The sequence below is a fragment of the Lathamus discolor genome, chromosome 6 (genome assembly GCF_037157495.1).
Source record: "Lathamus discolor isolate bLatDis1 chromosome 6, bLatDis1.hap1, whole genome shotgun sequence".
NCBI classification, from domain to species: Eukaryota; Metazoa; Chordata; class Aves; order Psittaciformes; family Psittacidae; genus Lathamus; species Lathamus discolor.
Window position 1 is genome coordinate 705,767 of NC_088889.1, and position 20,453 is coordinate 726,219.

The 20,453-nt window shown below is 67.6% G+C and overlaps 1 protein-coding gene across 1 annotated transcript; it reads right to left on the reverse strand.

Annotated features, from left to right (window-relative positions):
• Positions 1-363: 363 nt before the first annotated feature.
• Positions 364-20,242, reverse strand: ZDHHC5 (zinc finger DHHC-type palmitoyltransferase 5). Its single transcript, XM_065684748.1, has 12 exons — positions 20,144-20,242; positions 13,908-15,080; positions 5,941-6,062; positions 5,498-5,655; positions 5,243-5,415; positions 5,064-5,166; positions 4,274-4,365; positions 4,053-4,185; positions 3,533-3,656; positions 2,736-2,848; positions 1,770-2,617; positions 364-1,373 (listed from the first exon to the last, which is right to left on the reverse strand). The coding sequence occupies exons 2-12, from the start codon at positions 14,009-14,011 to the stop codon at positions 1,208-1,210; spliced, it is 2,136 nt and encodes a 711-aa protein (XP_065540820.1). The 5' UTR covers positions 14,012-15,080; positions 20,144-20,242; the 3' UTR covers positions 364-1,207.
• Between the last annotated feature and the right edge of the window lie 211 nt (positions 20,243-20,453).

Below are 20,453 nucleotides of genomic sequence, written 5' to 3' on the forward strand. Positions count from 1 at the left end.
TCTGTGCCCACTGTCCCTTGCTGCCATGGCAGGAGTGACCCCATGGGGAAGCAGCCACTGGTGGAGCAACCGATGCTGCTGCCGTGGGCACCGGGAGCTCCAGCAGCAGCCACAGAGCGATGCCAAGGACCTCCTGTCCCTGGCGCCCTGTGCAGGACCCTGAACCTCACCTGCTCCCGTGACACCTTCCCCAGAGCCGCCCCCTTCGCGCTGGGAACACTCACCTTCTGCGGGGGGGCTGCCAGACACAGCGCGAGGAGGAGCTGGGCTCGGCTCCACACGGGCCCTGCACAGGGAGGGGGGGACGCTGAGACCCCGCGGGACGGGCCCCTCGAAGGACGCTGAACAAAGCACACGCTCGGCTGCCTCATTAAATAGCCTTTTATTCCTCGTTTTTAAAATGGGTAATCAATAAAAACCAATGGCCTGGCCCCGCGCGGCCACGGGGCAGCAACTGCGGCGAGGAGTCCCATAGTGCCTCCAGTGTGCGGCCTCGGCGTGGGCGGAGCGCGGGCTCCTTGGCTGCGGGGGGGTTTTGGCATGTGATGAGGAAATATTGCTTCAGGGATGCGCCCGGCGGGCACAAAGCCGCGTGTGACAGTGAGAGCCCCGCCAGCCCCACGGCACAGACCGCCCCAGCCACACGAACTCGGGCACGCAGAGCAGGAGCTGCGGTGGGGGGGCTGCAGCTGCACCAGCCCCTGTCCATGCACTGGGGCCAGGACTGCCCCTCGACCCTTCCTCCTCCTCACAGCCCCGGGGCTGGCGCTTCACAGGCGAAGAGCCGGGGAGGAGCGTGTCCGAGTGTCCGCGCCCGCAGCTCCAGCATCAGCTCAGGAGGCAGCACCGACCCCGCATCCCTGCTCCGGGGCCGGGGCCCCGGCCCTGCACAGGGAACGGGTCGTTTCTTCCTCTCTCTGGGTAAGATAATATAATTTCTGCTTCTTTTTCGAATATTTATATTTATAGATATAGATATTTCTATGTACACACACCCCGAAACTCAGAAAGAGAAAAAAAATAGAATCCGTAACAATAATCATAAAAAAAAGTGTTCTGCTTTAAAAACTCCGTTCCCGCGGCGCGAGGCCATTGCACGAGCCCCGGCGGGGGCGGGAGGAGCAGCGGAGCCGGTGCCCCCGGTGCCCGCGGCGTCCAGGCGCGGGACGAGCCCCGGTGCCCGCAGGACGGGCTGAGCGCTACCGGCTCACACCGAGATCTCGTAGGTGGTGCCCCCCACGCCAGAGACCTTCTTGACGCCTCCACGCGTGGGGCTGCTGAGTGGCACCGGCCCCGCGCCCGCGGGCACCGGGCCCAGGCTCTTGGGCTGCCCGTTGGACTTGCTGTGGGCTCCTCGCATCTGCACCTCGTCCCTGTGGGGGGAGGACGGAGGACACGGCGTGAGGAGGAGGAGGAGGGAGTGGGCACCACGGGATGGGGTGGGGGGGAAGGACAAGCTTGTGCCTCCAGGGGGGTCCCAGAACCCGCAGCCCTCCCCCGGCACCTCCAGCCCCCCAGCACCTCTCCAGCTCCCCAGGAGGCTGGGGGGAGGTCGGGGGGGCACAGGCTCTGCTCTGGGGGAGGACGGTTTCCCTGCATTGCCAGGCCATGCGCGGCATCGCTCCCCCCTGAGCCGGTGCAGCGGGAGGGGCCACGCCAGGCAGGGAGGGGGCACAACCCAGGTGGGGGCAGGGGGAAGACGCGGTGGTGCCCGGTTCCCCCCGGGGCGAGGGTCCCGCTGTGCGCGCGGCTCGTGGCTCAGTACTCACTTGGGTGGCAGCAGGGGCTGCAAGGCCACCTCCTCCGCCTCGGGGACGCCGGCCTGAGGGGCTGGTTTTTGGCTGCTGTAGGACACGGACTTGCCGAGGTGGGGGGCTCGGGGCTGCTCGGGGGAGCCCAGGGAGCGCGCCCGCAGTGCGCCGGGGGGCTCGGGCTTGCCGAAGCGGGGCAGGGCCGGGCGCGGGAGCGGGTTCTTGCCCAGGGGCGAGCGCTTGGAATCGTCCAAGGAGCCGCTGGAGCGCGGCGGCGACTGCACCCCCACGGCCACTGGCCCCGCGTCCTCCTCCCGGCCCGTGGCCGGCGGCTGCTGCAGCAGCTTCTCCCGCTCCTGGATGGAGGCCACGATGTGGCGGGACAGATTGTCATAGCGCACGGGCGAGGGCTCGCGGGGCGGCGCGCTGCCGCCGAAGCGGCCGTGCAGGTCGGTCTCTCGCTGCTGCGCGATGCGAGCCGACAGGAAGGGCGACGTGTATCCCACCGGCGCCTCCGGCTCCGGGCCCGCCTGCACCGACTCGAAGTCGGGGCTGTCGGAGGGCGTGAGGAGGCTGTCGTAGGAGAGGCTGCCGTTGCGCGTCTGGTTCACCAGGCTCTTGTAGGAGGTGGAGGTGGTGCCCTCGGAGCGGATGGACTGGAGGTGGCCCAGCTCGAAGCCCGTGCCCTGCGCCGACTTGAGGCTGGAGGAGCGGGAGCCGCTGGAGAGGGGGTCGAAGTGGAAGCTCTTGCTGAAGGTGGGCGAGCGGAAGCTCTCGGGCTCCAGGCTGGGCTCTGAGCGGTAGCTGGGCTTGTGGCCGCTCTCGCCGATGGAGTTGGGCTCCTTCAGGCTGTTCACTCGGCTCAGCTGCGGGAAGCAGACGCAGCCGTCACCGCACAAGGGCCCCTGCGGAGCTGCCGGTGCCCACCCCGAGCCCCCCAGCCTGGAGCGTGGTGTCAGCCACAGGGGCTGGGTCTCCCCTTACCTTGGCACTGGTGGAGTGGGGCAAGGCCGCTGAGCTGCTGCTGCTGCTATAGCCGGGCCGGTACTTGTACATGGTGGGGGTCGGGGGGCTGTCCTTGCCTAGCAAGCTGCTGTCTGCAGGAGGGGCAAGAGGAGGACGCTCAGACTCACAGGGAACGCGTGCAGAGCCTCCCCTCCCTTCCCGAGAACCGGCTCTGAGCCTGGGGCACACAGACCAGGGCGGGAGCAGAGGAGGGATGGGCTGGAGGAGAGGGGCAATGGGGCAGGAGGAACGGAGCGGGATGGAAAACGTGTCCCCATAACAAGGGGTTTGGGGCTGGCACCCTCCTGGGCCAGGTGACCTCTCAGAAGCAGGGGGGCCTGGGCCTGTTGCCCCATTGGCCACAGCCCTTCCCCAGGCAGGGACAGGGACAGGGAGAGCTGCCGGAAGCGGCCACTCCCGAGCTCTGCCCTCAACATCCCACCTCTTGCCAAGCCCTCGCAGCAGCAGCAGCAGGGGTCACAGGGAGGCTCAGGCTGCCACACGCGCTCGGCCACCAAGCCAGGCCTGACTCTCCTGTGCCTCCTCCTCCGTCCCGGCGATGCTCCCGCACAGCACCGCTGCGGCCGCTCGCATCCCGCAGCTTCTCCAAGCACGAGGGGCCACATCCAGCAGCCCGGGCATGTCCTGCCCACAGTGCGGCGGCGCTTCGGGGCTGCCCTGCAGCCTGGTCCATCTACGGCCCTGGTTCCTGCTCTGCCTGGCGCAGCCCTGGGCTCTCTCCCAGGGGCTGCCCGGGACCCTGACACCTTCCTTACCCTCGGTGGTGGCCAGGGTTAAGTGTGTCCTCAGGCCCGTGTAGCGGCTGAGGTCTGGCTTAGGGGGGGGTGGCGGCTCGGCGTCAGCAGACTGGCTCTCGGTCACCTCCAGGCTTCCTTTGGACTGCAGAGACAAAGCGCAGAGGGGGTCAGGGGGGGGCCGAGGCCTCAGCCCTCCCCTTGCAGACAGGGAGTGAGTGGGCAGCAGAGCTATGGGGGCTCCTGCTGCCACCGGTGCTTGGAGGTGCCTCAAGTGCTGCAAGTGCTGAGCGGAACCATCAGAGAATGCTGCTGGGGGGCACAGGGTGGGGAAAGGTGATGGAGGGGGCAAAGCCTCATGTGGCTGCTGCCGCATGGGCGGGACACGGCTTCTGTCCTGTGGGGACACAGACCAGGACGACACGGAGGAGGACGGGGACGTGACAAGGCTCACTCGGTTCTTTACTCACGGATGCAGGCTTGCACCCCTGGGCTGCGCAGAGGGCCCCAGCGCAGGGAGCGCTGCTCCCCCCCCCCTCACCTTCGTCCTCTTCAGCTCTGTCTGGATACCATTGTCCATGATCTTGACCGTGATCTGACCGTCTGACACCCCGGGGCGCAGGAAGGGGGGTCTCACCAGCACCGTCTGCTCGGCCCTCAGGCGCCCGAGGTACCTGCGAAGGGGGTGGGAGAAAGGTCAGGGCAGGGCTGGGGCAGGGCTGGGGCAGGGCTGGGGCAGGGCTGGGGCAGTGCCGGGCTCACCTGGGGGCCGGGGAGCTGCAGAGGACCCGGCTCACGTTCTTACAGCAACCGTTGGTGAAGGGGTTGACGCCACCACGGAACTTGCCCGTAACCTGCAGGGTGAGGAGCAGAGTGCAGCGTAACCGGGGAGCAGAGTGCAGCGTAACCGGGGAGCAGAGCGCAGTGTAACCGGGGAGCTGAGCGCAGCGTAACCGGGGAGCTGAGCGCAGCGTAACCGGGGAGCTGAGCGCAGCGTAACCAAGGAGCAGAGCGCAGTGTAACCGGGGAGCAGGGCGCAGCGTAACCGGGGAGCAGAGCGCAGCGTAACCGGGGAGCAGAGCGCAGCGTAACCGGGGAGCTGAGCGCAGCGTAACCGGGGAGCAGGGCGCAGCGTAACCGGGGAGCAGAGCGCAGAGTAACCGGGGAGCAGAGCGCAGAGTAACCGGGGAGCAGAGCGCAGCGTAACCGGGGAGCACAGCGCAGCGTAACCGGGGAGCACAGCGCAGCGTAACCGAGGAGCAGAGCGCAGAGTAACCGGGGAGCAGAGCGCAGAGTAACCGGGGAGCAGAGCGCAGAGTAACCGGGGAGCAGAGCGCAGAGTAACTGGGGACCAGAGCGCAGAGTAACCGGGGAGCAGAGCACAGAGTAACTGGGGAGCAGAGCGCAGAGTAACCGAGGAGCAGAGCACAGAGTAACCGGGGAGCAGAGCGCAGCGTAACCGGGGAGCAGAGCGCAGAGTAACCGGGGAGCAGAGCGCAGCGTAACCGGGGAACAACCTAATCCCAACCCCCGCAGCCCCCCGCAGCCGTACCTGCTCGTTGGTGGTGCGGCCCCTTGCCACGAGCACCACGTGGAAGCCGGTCAGGCCAGCGACAGGAATGAAGAAGAGTCCGGCCACGCACATCACCACCATCCTGTGCGCGGGCAGCTAAGGAAGAGCCGCAGCGCCGCAACCCCGGCCCCCCCCCAGTCCCCAGCCGCAGAGGATACGTGACGGCCATGCGGACGCCGGAGAGCTCCTCCACCTGGTAGAGCACGTAGAGCAGCCCAAAGCCAAACACGCCCATGATGTGCGTGGTGAGCGACAGCAGGAACAGGAAGAAGTAGCGGTAATTGCGCCGCCCGATGCAGTTGTTGACCCAGGGGCAGTGATGGTCGAACTCCTGGGGTGGGAGCAGGAGGAGGAGGTGAGGGCTCGGCCCCAGGCCCCGGCACAGCCCGCGGCAGCGCCCGGCGGCTCCTCACCTCCACGCAGTTGTCGCAGACGCTGCAGTGGGAGCAGCGCGGCGGGCGGTAGAAGCGGCAGGTCGCGCACCACTTCATGCGCACCTGGATGCCCTTGATCTCCACCGTCTTGTAGAGCGGGGCACGGAAGTCGTCCTCCTTGTCCTCGTCCTCCTCCGCTGAGGGGAGCGGCAGCGCAGCCACGCGTCAGGGCACAGGGCCCCCGGACACAGCCAGAGGTGGGGGCTCCCCAGCCCTGCCCCGCAACCACGACACCCCCTGAGCCCCAGGCACCCAGTGCCGGCGTTTCCACCGCGTCTGCCACCCGAGTCCCACGGGCTGGTGCTGAGCCCAGGCCACCACACGGAGGCCTTGCCTCGAGCCCTTTGGGGTCAGGGAATGCCCTTCCCGCAGAGGCACTACCTTATCTACCCCAGGCACTGCCGCAGCAGAGCCAGACTCACCTCGCGGGAATATGCCAGGGTCCATGAAGGTGGCCATGCTGAAGTTGGCCAGCACAAAGAGGAAGACGACAGCATTGTAGATGGGAATGACTGGGGACACGTTGAGGCTGAGCCCCGGGCACCTGCGGGCACAGACGCAGTGAGACACCCCGGCCCTGTCACGTGGGGCACTCCCCACATCACCACCCTCCAGGCCCCACAGCCGTCCCTGTGAGCTGTCCCCACCGTGGCCAGGAAATCCCTGTTCCTCTCTCCTGGTCCCTGTTTCCAGGCTCCCGCCCAGGCAGGCACCTGTAGGGGTTCCTTGCAATCAACTGCATCAACTTGACAGGCTGAGAGAGAAGGCTCCTGAAGGGGAGACCTGAGAGCAGCTCCAGTGCCTGAAGGGGCTGCAGGGAACCTGGAGAGGGGCTTGGGACAAGGGCCTGTAGGGACAGGGCAAGGGGAATGGCTTGAACCTGCCCCAGGGGAGACTGAGCTGAGCTCTTAGGCAGAAGCTCTTCCCTGGGAGGGTGCTGAGGCGCTGGCACAGGGTGCCCAGAGAAGCTGTGGCTGCCCCATCCCTGGCAGTGCTCAAGGCCAGGCTGGACACAGGGGCTTGGAGCAAGCTGCTCCAGTGGAAGGGGTCCCTGCCCGGGGCAGGGGCTGGAGCTGGAGGAGCTTTGAGGTCTCTCTCAATCCAAACCAGGCTGGGGTTCTGTGAACCCTTCCCTTTGCTCTCACCCAGTGCCCTCCACCCCCAAGCCAGAGCTGTGCCCAGGCCCCCCCGACCCAGGCTCAGCCCAGCCCTGGGGAGCGCGCTGGGGCTGTGGGAAGGGCTCTGCTCGATCACCGGGCGGCAGAGCTCCCGCTCGCGCCGTGCAGCGCAGCCGCGGCCCCGCGAGCAGCGCGGGGATCGCTGCCGTAATGCCCTAAGCTGCTTTGGGCCTAATCCCGCAGATCTGGGGCAGCAGCTGTCCCGGGCGCGGGGCTGACAGATGGTGCCCGCGCTGCCATCCCCCAGCCCCGGCAGGCAGAGGTGAAGGGGCCGGCGCTGGCCCCGGCGCCTCCTCCAGCAACACCGGCCAGGCTGGGGCAGGATCCCATCGCCATCACCATCAGGGCACCGGTCCCACCACGGAGACAGCCCCGGGCCCTGCAAGCCCCAGCAAGGCTCAAGCTGGGAATGAACCCTTGTTCCGGGGCTCTGCCCCCAGTTCAGCCCAGTCCAGGCCCGCCAGGGCACTGACCGAGGGCAGAGGGGTTCCCTCGCGCACATGAGGGTACAGGGACAGCGCTGGGCCGAGGGCTGCCCCTGGGCAAGTGCCAAGCAGGAGGTGAGGCAGGTCTGGGCAGGAGGAGCAGCACCCAGCCCGGCACCAGGGCCGGCAGCAGGGGCAGGGGCAGCGCTCACCCCCGGCACCGCCCTGGCAGCGGAGCAGGGTGAGGCGCATGGGGTGCACCCAGGCACTGCCCCGTGCCGGGCCCATCCCTGCACGGCGAGAGGCTGCCACCGGCACCGGGCTGCTCCTGCCCGGCCGCGCCTCCAACTGCCCCCGCCGCCTGCACCCACCCCACGGCCCCTGCTGCCGAGGGGCCCCGCCGGGCACCTCTGCCCCGGTGGGACGGGTCTGGGACGGCCCCTCCCGCAGCACCGGGGGCTCGCCTGGGGCTGGAGCGGCTCCATCACTGCCTGCCCTGCACGTCCCGCGGGGGCCCGCAGTGAGCTGGGATGGGCTGGGAGGGGGGAACCATCTGCAACCTGTGCCCGAACCCCTCGGGAGCCGCGCTGGAGGGGACAGGAGGCACAGGACATTGCAAAGCACTGAGCAAGGGACGCACACGCTGACCACAGCGAGCCCACCCGGGCCAGCACTGCCACGGGAGCCGGAGCCAGAGCTTGCACGGAGCCACTTCCCCGTCACTTCGCAGGAACAGGGCTCGTCCCAGCCCCGGCACCCACCGCAGCCCCGGCAGAACCCCCGCTTGGGGGGCTACCCCAGAGCGTGAGCAGCAGCTCGGGGATCCCCCCCTGCAGTCCAGGTCCAGCCCTGGGGCAGCAGCACCAGAGGGACGTGGAGCTGCTGGAGCGAGGCCAGGGGAGGCCATGGAGCTGCTGCGAGGGCTGGAGCAGCTCTGCTCTGGAGCCAGGCTGAGAGAGCTGGGCTGGGGCAGCCTGGACAAGAGAAGGCTCCTGAAGGGGAGACCTGAGAGCAGCTCCAGTGCCTAAAGGGGCTGCAGGGAACCTGGAGAGGGGCTTGGGACAAGGGCCTGCAGGGACATCCAGGGACTCTATGACACTTTAGCCCCATCTCTCTCCATCACTGCTGCTGTCCTGGTCTTTGAGGGACCCAACAGGGCTCCTCTCCAACCTCATGGCACCACCGCCCTTTTGGAGGGGTGCCTCTGCTCTGATGCCCTGGGAACTGAACACACAGTGCTAAAGGGGAGGTGGCCACTCACCCGTCCCTGCGCCCCGAGGCAGGGCAGAGCCAAGCACCCGGCTCCAGAGGAGCCTCCCAGCTCCACTCCCTGCACCGCAGCTGAGCTGAGGGTGCCAGGGGAGACGCTGGGGCAAGAACTGGGGCAGGGGCTCAGAGAGCCCCAGGGGCAGGAAGCGTCCTTCCAGACACAACCCGCAAGGAGCTCCTGTCTCAAGATGGGGAAACTCCAGCCCAAGCCTTTGCCAGAACAGGATGGAGGGGAGCCAGGCAGGCCGAATGCCAGCATCCCTGCGCAGGGCAGTGCCAGAGCCCCGCACGGGGCAGTGCCAGGCTCCCTGCGCAGGGCAGTGCCAGAGCCCCGCACGGGGCAGTGCCAGGCTCCCTGCGCAGGGCAGTGCCAGAGCCCCGCACGGGGCAGTGCCAGGCTCCCTGCGCAGGGCAGTGCCAGAGCCCTGCACGGGGCAGTGCCAGGCTCCCTGCGCAGGGCAGTGCCAGAGCCCTGCACGGGGCAGTGCCAGAGCCCCGCACGGGGCAGTGCCAGAGCCCTGCACAGGGCAGTGCCAGGCTCCCTGCACGGGGCAGTGCCAGGCTCCCTGCGCAGGGCAGTGCCAGAGCCCCACACGGGGCAGTGCCAGGCTCCCTGTGCAGGGCAGTGCCAGAGCCCCGCATGGGGCAGTGCCAGAGCCCCGCACAGGACACAGTTAAGGGACATGGACCCTGCCAGCCCAGCCCCGCGCTGGGGCTGTGTTCAGCTGCGGATGGAGCAGGGGGCTCTCTGCAGCACATCCACCAGTCCTGGCCTCAAGCCCTGAAGCAGGACCCTGGTTCCTCCTGAGCCAACCTGCCAGACCGGAGGTGATGAGCGTGAACATCACCCTTCAGAACAGAGACCTGCTGGGGAGCCGGCGCCTCGGGGCCACCTCACAGCCCCTGGCCCATCAGGTCTCACCGGCTGCTCTGCATGGAGCCAGCCTGGCCCTGAACACCCGGCTGCGTGCCGAGGTAGGACCCGATGGGCTGCGGCAGGCGGCTGCTGTCCCACCGGGACGTGCAGCTCACGAGGGTGGCCTCACCTTGAGCACTCCCCTGTCACAAACACAGCCAAGGGGCCCGCCAGCCACGGGGGGGAAGCAGGACCCCAAGAACCCAACGTTACTGAGACCTCACCATCGGCACCCAACAGTGGCCGGACCCCCACATCACCCCAGTGCTGGCACTCGGCTGCGCGGGGAGCACCGGTGCTGTGCTCCTGAGGGATCCCGTCACCAGCGGCACCGCCGTGCTCCTGTCCTTCCTGCTCCCAGACAGGGGCAGGGGCTGCGGGCGCTGCTGCAGCACCAGGAGCACGGGCTCGGGCTCTGCACAGGAGGAGGAGGAGGGCGGCTGCTCCAGGGCCGCTCCTCACGCCCATGGCGGCAGCGCCCAACAGCCTCGTCCCTGGCACCACATCAGAGAACCCGGGGAGCCTCCGGCACCCTGAGTCACGGCTGGACCCGGGCCGGGCCCTCTGCCACCAGGCCCTGGGTGCCAGGGCCCTGCTGCCCCCCAGGACCCCTTCCTGCCCCCGGGCTCTGGAGCCACCAGGTACCAGAGGCACCACCACTGCAGGGGCCGCTGCGCCTGCCCCTGGGACCTGGCTCCGTGCCCGTCCTCTCCTCCTGTGAGGCTGGGGCAGGAGCTGCCCTCCTGGACTGCAGCCGGTCCCTTGCAGCCTGCCCAGGGCAGGGACGGGAGGGAAAGTCGCGCTCATTGCTTTATGGACGGATTCACCTGATTGTAGGTGCTGACGCAGCCCCAAAGCCATGAGCGTAGCCACAAGCAAGAGTGGAGGCAGACAGAAGGAAGAGGGCGGCTAAGGGGGCCGCTTGGAGGTGTTCCCTGCTTCCAGAAGGAGAAGAGGCTGAGCTCTGACTGCACGAGGAGCAGGGACATGGATAGGCCGGGGGGCAGAGAGAGAAATGGACAAACTGACCCCGAAGGACAGTTTCAGTCCTAGAGCAGCCCCTGTCTGAGACCCCAGCGACTCAGAGACCCCCACTCTCTCCAGAGGAAGACCAGAGCATGGAGTCCTGGAACAGTTTGAGTGGAAGGGAGCTTAAAGCTCCTCCAGCTCCAACCCCTGCCCCGGGCAGGGACCCCTTCCACTGGAGCAGCTTGCTCCAAGCCCCTGTGTCCAACCTGGCCTTGAGCACTGCCAGGGATGGGGCAGCCACAGCTTCTCTGGGCACCCTGTGCCAGCGCCTCAGCACCCTCACAGGGAAGAGCTTCTGCCTAAGAGCTCAGCTCAGGCTCCCCTTGGGCAGGTTCAAGCCATTCCCCTTGGCCTGTCCCTACAGGCCCTTGTCCCAAGCCCCTCTCCAGGTTCCCTGCAGCCCCTTCAGGCACTGGAGCTGCTCTCAGGTCTCCCCTTCAGGAGCCTTCTCTTCTCCAGGCTGCCCAGCACAGCTCTCTCAGCCTGGCTCCAGAGCAGAGCTGCTCCAGCCCTCGCAGCAGCTCCTTGGCCTCCTGTGGGCTCTCTTCACACCCCCTCTCCTGCTTCCCGCTCCCTCCAGTGCCATGAGCCTCAGCTCGCTGCAGCCATCCCAATAGAATGCATCAATTCCAGACAGTTCCTGGCTCAGACACGCAGAGCCTGGGCCATGGGGACGGACTAAAGGCCCCGGGCATACACACTGCAGGTAACACGAGTGGAGCCTGCGGAGGGCTGTACCGAGCCCCAGCTGCTCTGCTCAGGACGAGGCCCACGGGACGTGTCCCAGAGCACAGCTCCCATCCCACTTCCCAGAGCTGGAGCTGGGTGTGATGCTGGCAGCGAGCCCCAGCTCGGTGCAGGGCAAGCGCTGCAGGGGCACGGCGGCAGAGGCTGCTTGCCTGGGAGGGAAGGGGCCCAGTGACCCACGGAACACCTCACTGGCTCCCCACATCCCTTCATCCAGCAGGAACTGCCCAAGGGAACTGTAACACGGGAGCAGCACAAGTCCCTCCCTGCCGAGCAGCCCGGGTGCGGGCGCTTGGCTGCTCTGCTCGAGGTCCAATGCGATGGCTTGGAGCAGGTTAAACCACATCCACTGACCTGCAGCTACAGAGACCCTGCCCGGGGCTGCTGCTCCCAACGCACCCGATCCCAGCAGCGCCTCGTGCTGAGCTGCTGCAGCGGCCCCCAGCCCAGCACCCCCCAGCCTGGCCACGCTGTGCCCCCCGAGCACAACACAGAGCCAGGGCCCCCCCAGGGGCAGCGGAAGCTGAGGCTGGAGCCGGCAGCCCCGGGGCTCGTGGGGCTCTGCTCTGAGCGACACCAGCAGCTGCCCCCGCCCCACAGGGGACTCGGCCCCGCTCCATCCCTCAGGCCTCGGGTTACTCCTTTATTGCCCGGTTGTTGCCAGCCCCTGGAGCCGGTGACCTTCCCGCCGCCCGGCAGCGCCCGGGCAGCCCTGCACCCGCAGGGGCTGCGGCTGCCCCTCCGCAGTGCTGGGACAGGAGGGACGGGGAGATGATGGAGGCATGGGGAGATGATGAGGGACGGGGAGATGATGGAGCATGGGGAGATAATGGAGCATGGGGAGATGATGGAGCATGGGGAGATGATGGAGCATGGGGAGATTATGAGGGATGGGGAGATGATGGAGCATGGGGAGATTATGGAGGCATGGGGAGATGATGAGGGACGGGGAGATGATGAGGGACGGGGAGATGATGGAGGCATGGGGAGATGATGGAGCATGGGGAGATGATGGAGCACGGGGAGATGATGGAGCATGGGGAGTTGATGGAGGCATGGGGAGATGATGAGGGACGGGGAGATGATGAGGCATGGGGAGATAATGGAGGCATGGGGAGATGATGAGGCATGGGGAGATGATAAGGGACGGGGAGATGATGGAGCATGGGGAGATGATGAGGGATGGGGAGATGATAGAGCATGGGGAGATGATGGAGCATGGGGAGATGATAAGGGATGCTCAAGAGGCACAGCAGAGGCAAGGACAGGGGGCTGCTGGAGGGAGCTCAAGAGGCTCTTCTGCCTCCTTCTCCCGAGCCTGGGGCTGGAGCTGCTGTGCCCCAGACCTCCCGACTACCCAACCAGCCCTTCGCACACAGCCACCTCCAAGGTGTGAGCACAGAAACACTTCTGATCCACAGAGCAAAGTGCTGGCTCCCACGACACCACCTCAGACCTGACCCCGGGACCATGCTGCAGGGTCAGCAGCCAGTCCCTTCTGCTGTGCTCCGGCATTCCTGCCCGGCACCGCGGCTCGGCCCCAGCACAGCCCTGCCACCTCCCCCTGCCGCCACCCCAGACCCAGCTCCGTGTGTCCCTGTCAGTGTCACCAAGCCATTTGTCACCCAGGAAGGGAAAGTGTTAACGTGAGCAGTAGCCTGAGCCCATACCCAGCCCAGGGAGATCCCTATGGCACAGTCCAGCCCGCTCCAGCAACCGGAACCATTTCACACCCTGGCCCCAAGGCCCCAGCGACAGCCCTCAGACCCCCGCTTCCTGGGGCCAGGCTGGCAGCAGCGAGGGCCACGCAGGGGTCACAGAACTGCTTCAGCTTCCATTTGTGGCTCACACAGCAGTTACGAAACTCTATAAATAACAGGGAGCCCGCCCGGCCCCGCAGAGCCCTGCGCTCCAGAGGGAGCAGCATCGCTGCCGCTTCCACCTGCAGGTCACCGACTAAGCCCCAGCCTGGCTCATGCGCGAGAGCTGCCACTGAGCCTTGCGCTGTGCAACACCCAGCACTGCACTGCACAGCTCAGCACTGCACTGCACAGCTCAGCACTGCACTGCACAGCCCAGCACTGCACAGCTCAGCACTGCACAGCCCAGCACTGCACAGCCCAGCACTGCACAGCTCAGCACTGCACAGCCCAGCACTGCACAGCCCAGCACTGCACAGCTCAGCACTGCACAACCCAGCACTGCACAGCTCAGCACTGCACAGCCCAGCACTGCACAGCCCAGCACTGCACAGCTCAGCACTGCACAGCCCAGCACTGCACAGCCCAGCCCAGCCCTGCACAGCTCAGTACTGCACAGCCCAGCCCTGCACAGCTCAGCACTGCACAGCCCAGCCCAGCACTGCACAGCCCAGCACTGCACAGCCCTGCACAGCCCAGCACTGCACAGCCCTGCACAGCCCAGCACTGCACAGCCCAGCCCAGCCCTGCACAGCTCAGCTCAACCCAGCCCTGCACAGCTCAGCACTGCACAGCCCAGCCCAGCCCAGCCCAGCACTGCACAGCCCAGCCCAGCCCAGCACTGCACAGCACAGCCCAGCACTGCACTGCACAGCCCAGCCCTGCACAGCCCAGCACTGCGCAGCACTGCACAGGAGCGGATGCCGGGAGCCGGAGCCAAAGGGGCTGGATCCACCATGCGCCGCTTCCTCTGCCTCACCCCACCGGAAAGCCAAGGGACACGGGCCCAGCCATGGCTGAACCGCTCCAGGGGCTGGGGGGCTGCTTCATCACCCACCCTCCAGCGTCCAGAGCACAGCACCCGCTCCAGCCCTCCCCACTCCCGGGCAGAGCAGTGGGACTCACGTGAAGGCAAAGAAGAGGGTGGTGGCTCCCACTAGGAAGATGGCAGCAGCCGAGACCGGGACGTACTTGCTGGGTTTGAATCTCTTTCCAGAAGCTGCTGGCATGGTGGAGCTGTGGTGGGGGGTCCGCCCCGCAGCATAGCCCAGGCCCCGCGGGTCAGCGCCAGGCGAGAAGGGCAGGGGGACGGGGCAGACCGGTCCCCAGCCCCCGCGTGCTCCCAGCGGAGCGCGGCCGGAGCAGCCCAGACACCCCCGGTGGTCCCAGGGCACGAGGCTGGGCAGGAGCCGGCGCTAGGCTCTGCCCCGCGGGGGCTCACGGGCACAGCGCAGGGGGGGTAAAACCATTAAAATGTGGGGCCGGAGCCCTGGATGTGGGGTTAGAGCAGCCGCTGGGGCAGGAAGCGAGTCCTCGGGAGCGTCCCTCGCTCCAGCGGCAGCCTCGGAAGAGCAGGTCCTCAGTGCCCTGGGCAGCAGCCAGGCTCCAGGGCGAAGGGGCTCCTCCAGTGCTCGGGGCCGAGGAGCGGCTCCCAGCAGTGGCGCTGGGCAGCAGCGAGTCCCGGGAAGCTCCGTGCGGAGCAGCCGAGCCCCAAGGAAGCCACTTCTCCTTTTTAATCCGCGCTGAGCCGCAGCGGCGCGGGGGGGTCCCGGCTGCCCCCTCTGCAGCGCTCCCGGGGGCTCTCCCTGGTCCCCCCGCCGTGCACGTTTAATTTTCCTTCTTTGTGCCTTGGCCGCGGAGCCGGGAGCAGCTGGCGCGAGGCTGAGCTCTAAATCCTGCCCTGGCAAGGGGGGCCGTGCCGCGGAGCCCGCGCTCTGTCCTCGTCCTACTCGCTCCTGCCTCCGGACGCCCCAGGCCTCTCCGTGGGCTCAGCGGCCGCTCGGTGCGCGGGGATCCACAGGAACCTCATGAAATCCTTTCCGCAGCCACCATTTCCAGGCAGCACGGGGCAGGTCAGCGGGAGGTCTGCAGGGAGCTTTCACGGCCCCAGAAGACAACTGATGGTGAGAATGGGGCTGGACGGGTCTGTCTCACCCATGGCCTGCGCAGGTCTCAGTTTGTTCCAAACCGCTCCATGTTTTCCTCCCCTTCCTTCACTAAAATTCTTCATTAATTCATTCGTCTTCTAAAAACCCAACATAAAATCACTCAACCTCGACATCCGGCAGCACAGCTCACCTGGAACAGAGACAGAGCCCAGTTAGCCAGAGCGGAGAGCGAGCGGGTCACACTGCTCACCGGAGAGCAGGAGCTGCCCTGGGCACGCGGCAGGCGCACGGTGCAAGGTGCAGGTTTGAAGCCTGTGGGCAGGCGCCCGTCAGCCCCAGGTCTGGCCCCAGCACCGCGGCCCCATCCTGCATGGGCAGAGCCAGAGCAGCGGCCGCGGTGGCTGTGATCAGCCCCGAGCCCGGCCCAGCCCTTCCCAGCCCCACAGCTCCAGCACCCAGCCCAGCCCAGGACACCACAGCCTCTTGCCCAACACCTTCCTGCAGCCACAGCTGAGTCCAACGCTGGAGAACGCCCAGCCCCTGGGGCGAAGGGGCTCCGGAGCGCGGGGACAGCCGGGAGCTCCGTCTCCTTCCCCGTGGGGGGGCAGGACATGGGAGGGCCCCATGGAAACACCTCGGGTCCCTCATGGCTCCGGATGAAGCAGAGCTGGGCTCTCACTGCACAGCCCCAGATGTTTGAGGGTGCCGGTGGGAAGGTGCCGCCCTCGGCCGCTCATGAGGATGCAGGAGGGAACACCACAGGATTCCGGCAAACCAAACCCTCTGGAGATGGAAGCAGGAGGCACCGGACACCGGGAGCCGAGCACAGCCCGGGAACGGGCCAGGCACGGGTCCCACTGCACAGGAGGGGTTTGGGGAGTTGGGACCCCTTCTCCACGCCACTGCCTCCCCTCGCACTGCAGAGCCCTGAACACCCCTGTGCTTCCTCCCTCCAGCGCTCTCCTCCTCTGCCTCTCAGCCCTTCTCTCAGGGCGCACAGGAGAACACCTCCTGCCGACCAAACACTCGTGAGGGCCGAGAGCTGCGGCACCGGGTTAAAGGCACGGTTAATGACAAGGACACCCTACACGGATCGCTTCGGCCTCACAACAGGGCGTCTGACACAGGCTGAGTAACGAAGCCGCTCCCGCCGCGGCTCTGCCTCCGGGAGCTCTCCTGGGAGGGCTCAGCCCAACCCTCAGCTCACCCCACGCTTCCCTGCCCCTGTGCCAGGAGGGATCCGCTGGGCTGATGCTCCGGGGCTGGGGAGCCGCCGGCACCCCCCACGTGTGACACCACAGAGAGCCGGGGCCACCGGCAGCAGCAGCAGCTCTGCCCCACACACAGCACTGGGCTGGGGTCAGAGCCCAGCACAAACACACAGGAGCTGGGGACAAGGCTGCGCTGCCGCCCCGCAGGGAAGTGCTGGAGGCCGGAGCCAGCGCCGCGATTCCAGGGGCTGCTTACTCGGAAGTTTGGGGATGAGATCACTGTTAATGGCTTTAGCAGGAGCAAAGTGCTGCTCTGCTGCAAGAGCACCCTGCCCTCCGACAGGCTTCACCATGAAACAGCCACACCTCGAACTCAAACAGGTACTGCCAAGCTGGAGGAGTTTCCCTGGGACATCCCTCCTCCAGAGACCACAGAACCCCAGCCTGGTTTGGGTTGGAAAGGACCTTAAAGCTCCTCCAGCTCCAACCCCTGCCCCGGGCAGGGACCCCTTCCACCGGAGCAGCTTGCTCCAAGCCCCTGTGTCCAACCTGGCCTTGAGCACTGCCAGGGACGGGGCGGTGTGCCCAGACCCCTGCCATGGCATCAGCATTTGTCTCTTCTCCTTGGACAAGGTGCTCCTCACCACAACCGCCCCGTGCCCACCCCAGTGTGCAGGAGCAACACAACCCCTGAGCCCCCGGATCTGTCCCCTCCTGCAGCCCCAGGCCTGCCACAGCCCCCCCTGCCCGCCTCAAACCCCTCCTCTGTCACTGTCCCCATCCACGAGGGCACTCACAGGGTCCCTGCTGGAGGCACCCTCAGCTCATCCCACATCCCTGGGGCACACACGGCTCCGCTCCTGCCTCCGACTCCTCTGGCTCTGCTGCTTCCAGTCCCACGACTCCTCCTTCCTGGCCTCTCCAGACCTGCCCTCGGCTCAGCCCCGCTCCTCCCTGCCCCAGGCAAGCCCCGTGCCACCGGTGACTCTGCCTTTCCTCTCCGTCGAGATTTCCACCTGGGTTTCCAATCCAAGCACCCCCTTTTCTAAGCATTTTCCCGGCTCCGCTCAGCCACCCCCAGAGCACTGCCCCATCCCGAGGGCTTCCCCGCACTCACCCCAAGGGCTGCTCCCATCTCCCCTCCTCTCTGCTCCTGGAGAGGAAGTTACGGACTCCTTCGCTGGGGACGGCTGCAGGTAGGAACGCTGCCGCCTCCCACCTCTTCCAGCCCCTCTCCGCTGCCCTGGTTGAGGCCCTGTGAGGTCCCACTCCAGCTCCCTCCCGCCGCCCTTCCGGCCCCGCTCCCCTCGACACCTCCGCACCCACCCAAGCACTGCGAGGCTCGGCCCCAGGCCCCGCAGCCCGGCCGGGCTGGGCGAACGCGCGGAACCAGCTCCCAGCGCTGCCGCCCTCACCGCGCCCGCTGCCGGGGCCTCCTCCCCACGCTCCTGCCCCACAGAGGCTTCACAGCCGTCCCATCGCCGGCGCCCGGAGCACGCTGCCCGCCACCGCCCAGGGCAGGCCACGGGGAGGGGGCAGCTCCGGACCCCTGCCCAGCACGAACAGGTCCTGCCCCGCGAGGCTCCTCCCAGATGGGGCAGATCCCGGATCACACAGGGGCAGGATGTGCTCTACCTGCTCCTGCTCTGGTTTCACCGGGGCAGATCCAGGATCACACACGGGCAGGATGTGCTCTACCTGCTCCTGCTCTGGTTTCACTGGGGCAGATCCCGGATCACGGAGGGGCAGGATGTGCTCTACCTGCTCCTGCTCTGGTTTCACTGGGGCAGATCCAGGATCACGCAGGGGCAGGATGTGCTCTACCTGCTCCTGCTCTGGTTTCACTGGGGCAGATCCCGGATCACACACGGGCAGGATGTGCTCTACCTGCTCCTGCTCTGGTTTCACTGGGGCAGATCCAGGATCACACACGGGCAGGATGTGCTCTACCTGCTCCTGCTCTGGTTTCACCGGGGCAGATCCCGGATCACGCAGGGGCAGGATGTGCTCTACCTGCTCCTGCTCTGGTTTCACTGGGGCAGATCCAGGATCACACACGGGCAGGATGTGCTCTACCTGTTCCTGCTCTGGTTTCACCGGGGCAGATCCAGGATCACACACGGGCAGGATGTGCTCTACCTGTTCCTGCTCTGGTTTCACTGGGGCAGATCCCGGATCACACAGGGGCAGGATGTGCTCTACCTGCTCCTGCTCTGGTTTCACTGGGGCAGATCCCGGATCACGGAGGGGCAGGATGTGCTCTACCTGCTCCTGCTCTGGTTTCACTGGGGCAGATCCCGGATCACACACGGGCAGGATGTGCTCTACCTGCTCCTGCTCTGGTTTCACTGGGGCAGATCCAGGATCACGCAGGGGCAGGATGTGCTCTACCTGCTCCTGCTCTGGTTTCACCGGGGCAGATCCAGGATCACACACGGGCAGGATGTGCTCTACCTGCTCCTGCTCTGGTTTCACCGGGGCAGATCCCGGATCACACACGGGCAGGATGTGCTCTACCTGCTCCTGCTCTGGTTTCACCGGGGCAGATCCAGGATCACACACGGGCAGGATGTGCTCTACCTGTTCCTGCTCTGGTTTCACCGGGGCAGATCCAGGATCACACACGGGCAGGATGTGCTCTACCTGTTCCTGCTCTGGTTTCACTGGGGCAGATCCCGGATCACACACGGGCAGGATGTGCTCTACCTGTTCCTGCTCTGGTTTCACTGGGGCAGATCCCGGATCACGCACGGGCAGGATGTGCTCTACCTGTTCCTGCTCTGGTTTCACTGGGGCAGATCCCAGATCACACACGGGCAGGATGTGCTCTACCTGTTCCTGCCCTGGAGCGAGGGGAGGAGGTTCCATGGGGGCTGAGCCCCAGCACAGGGCAGCTGCTGAGCAGGGACCCCCGTTCTCCCTCTGCCCCCGCTGCCGTGGCACAACCAGCTCCCACCCATAGCGAGGTTTCACACTAAAACCCAGCAGAGAGCACAGGAGTGTTTTCAAACCCGCCGGCCCCCACTGAGACCCCACTGCCCCCCAAGCCCGTGCTCTGATACCAGGGATGGAAACGGCTCCATCCGGCCCTGCTCTGCTGCAGGGGTTCCCTGCGGCCGCAGGACCCGGCAGCGAGGAGCCAGAGGGGGGTTGTGTCCCTCACACCAGTGGACAGGGTGCAGGCTGCAGACAGAGGCAGAGCAGACACTGCCCCAGAGGGGCGATCTGGTGGCACTTTGCCGTGTTTAAGCCAGGAGGAGGGTGCTCAGCACCGGGCACCACGCTCCTCCTCTGCGGGTCCCGGCCACAGGGACCCGGCACCGCGCTGCCGGCGCAGCTGGGGCGCTGGCACCCCCGGGTGCACGCGCCGTGCCCCGGCAGCCGCTGCCCGCCCGGGATTAGCCCCGTTCCGCAGGGCGGGCAGAGCAGAGCAAGGTCCCACTGCCAGGAACGGCCCCAGCCCCGCGCCCCTGCGGCGGCCACGGCGGTGACGGAACCACGGCGCCGACGGGGACCGGCCGCAGCGGGTCTCTAAGGCAGGAGCCGGGGTCCGCATCGGCTCCACGCAGCCGCCTCCCTGCCCCGCTCCAGCTCCTACCTCAGGAGCCCAGGAGGGAAAGGGCTGAGGCGGAGCGGAGCCGCTGCCCGGCCCCGAGACGGGCTCCCGCTGCCTCCGGCACCCAACGCACCGGAGCGGGCCCAGCCTCACGGAGCGCGGGGCCCGGTCCCCGCCGGGGGCTGCGGCCGGGCCCAGGCGCAGGGAGCCCGGATCCGCGCCCCGCGCTGCGGGATCGGCGGCTCCCGGGGCGAGGCGCGGCCGAACGCCCCCCGCGGCCCCGGAGCGCCGTTACCGGCGGCAGCGGCGAGGCGGCCGCAGCCTCCCCGCGGGCGGGCCCGGGCCGGTGCCGCGGCCCCGCCGGTGGGAGCCGGGGCGCGGGCGGGGGGCGGCGGGGCCCGGGGCGGGACCGGGCCCGCGGGGGGGGGGGGGGGGGGCCGGGCGCGGCCGCAGCGCGCGCGGGGGTGGCGGCACCACGTGACTCACCGGCGGCGGGCGGGGGGAGGCCGCGAGCGCGCGGCCAGGACTCCCGGGCACGGACGGCGGCCGCGCTCCGCGGCTGCGCACGACGTCACGGCCGCGTCTGACGTCACGGCCGCGCCTGCGCGCGGCCAGCCGGTCTGGCGCGCCCCCAACGCCGCCACTCATTGGCTGCCGCGCAGGGAACCGCCCAGAAGCGGTGGCATCGCGCATGCGCGGGAGGGAGGTGGCGAGAACGCGCGCGTGCGGGCGCGCCACACGCAACCCGGTCGGGAACGGCGCATGCGTGGAACGTACCACGGCAGGGCCGGGCAAA

Bases quoted from the DNA above. Each gene is read 5' to 3' on its own strand.
- ZDHHC5 (XM_065684748.1), bottom strand. From the start codon at position 14,011: ATGCCAGCAGCTTCTGGAAAGAGATTCAAACCCAGCAAGTACGTCCCG. The intron at 5,656-5,940 runs GTGAGTCTGGCT...CGCTCCCCTCAG, and splicing joins CCCTGGCATATTCCCGCGAG to CGGAGGAGGACGAGGACAAG. The intron at 4,366-5,063 runs GTACGGCTGCGG...CTCACCCTGCAG, and splicing joins GCCGCACCACCAACGAGCAG to GTTACGGGCAAGTTCCGTGG.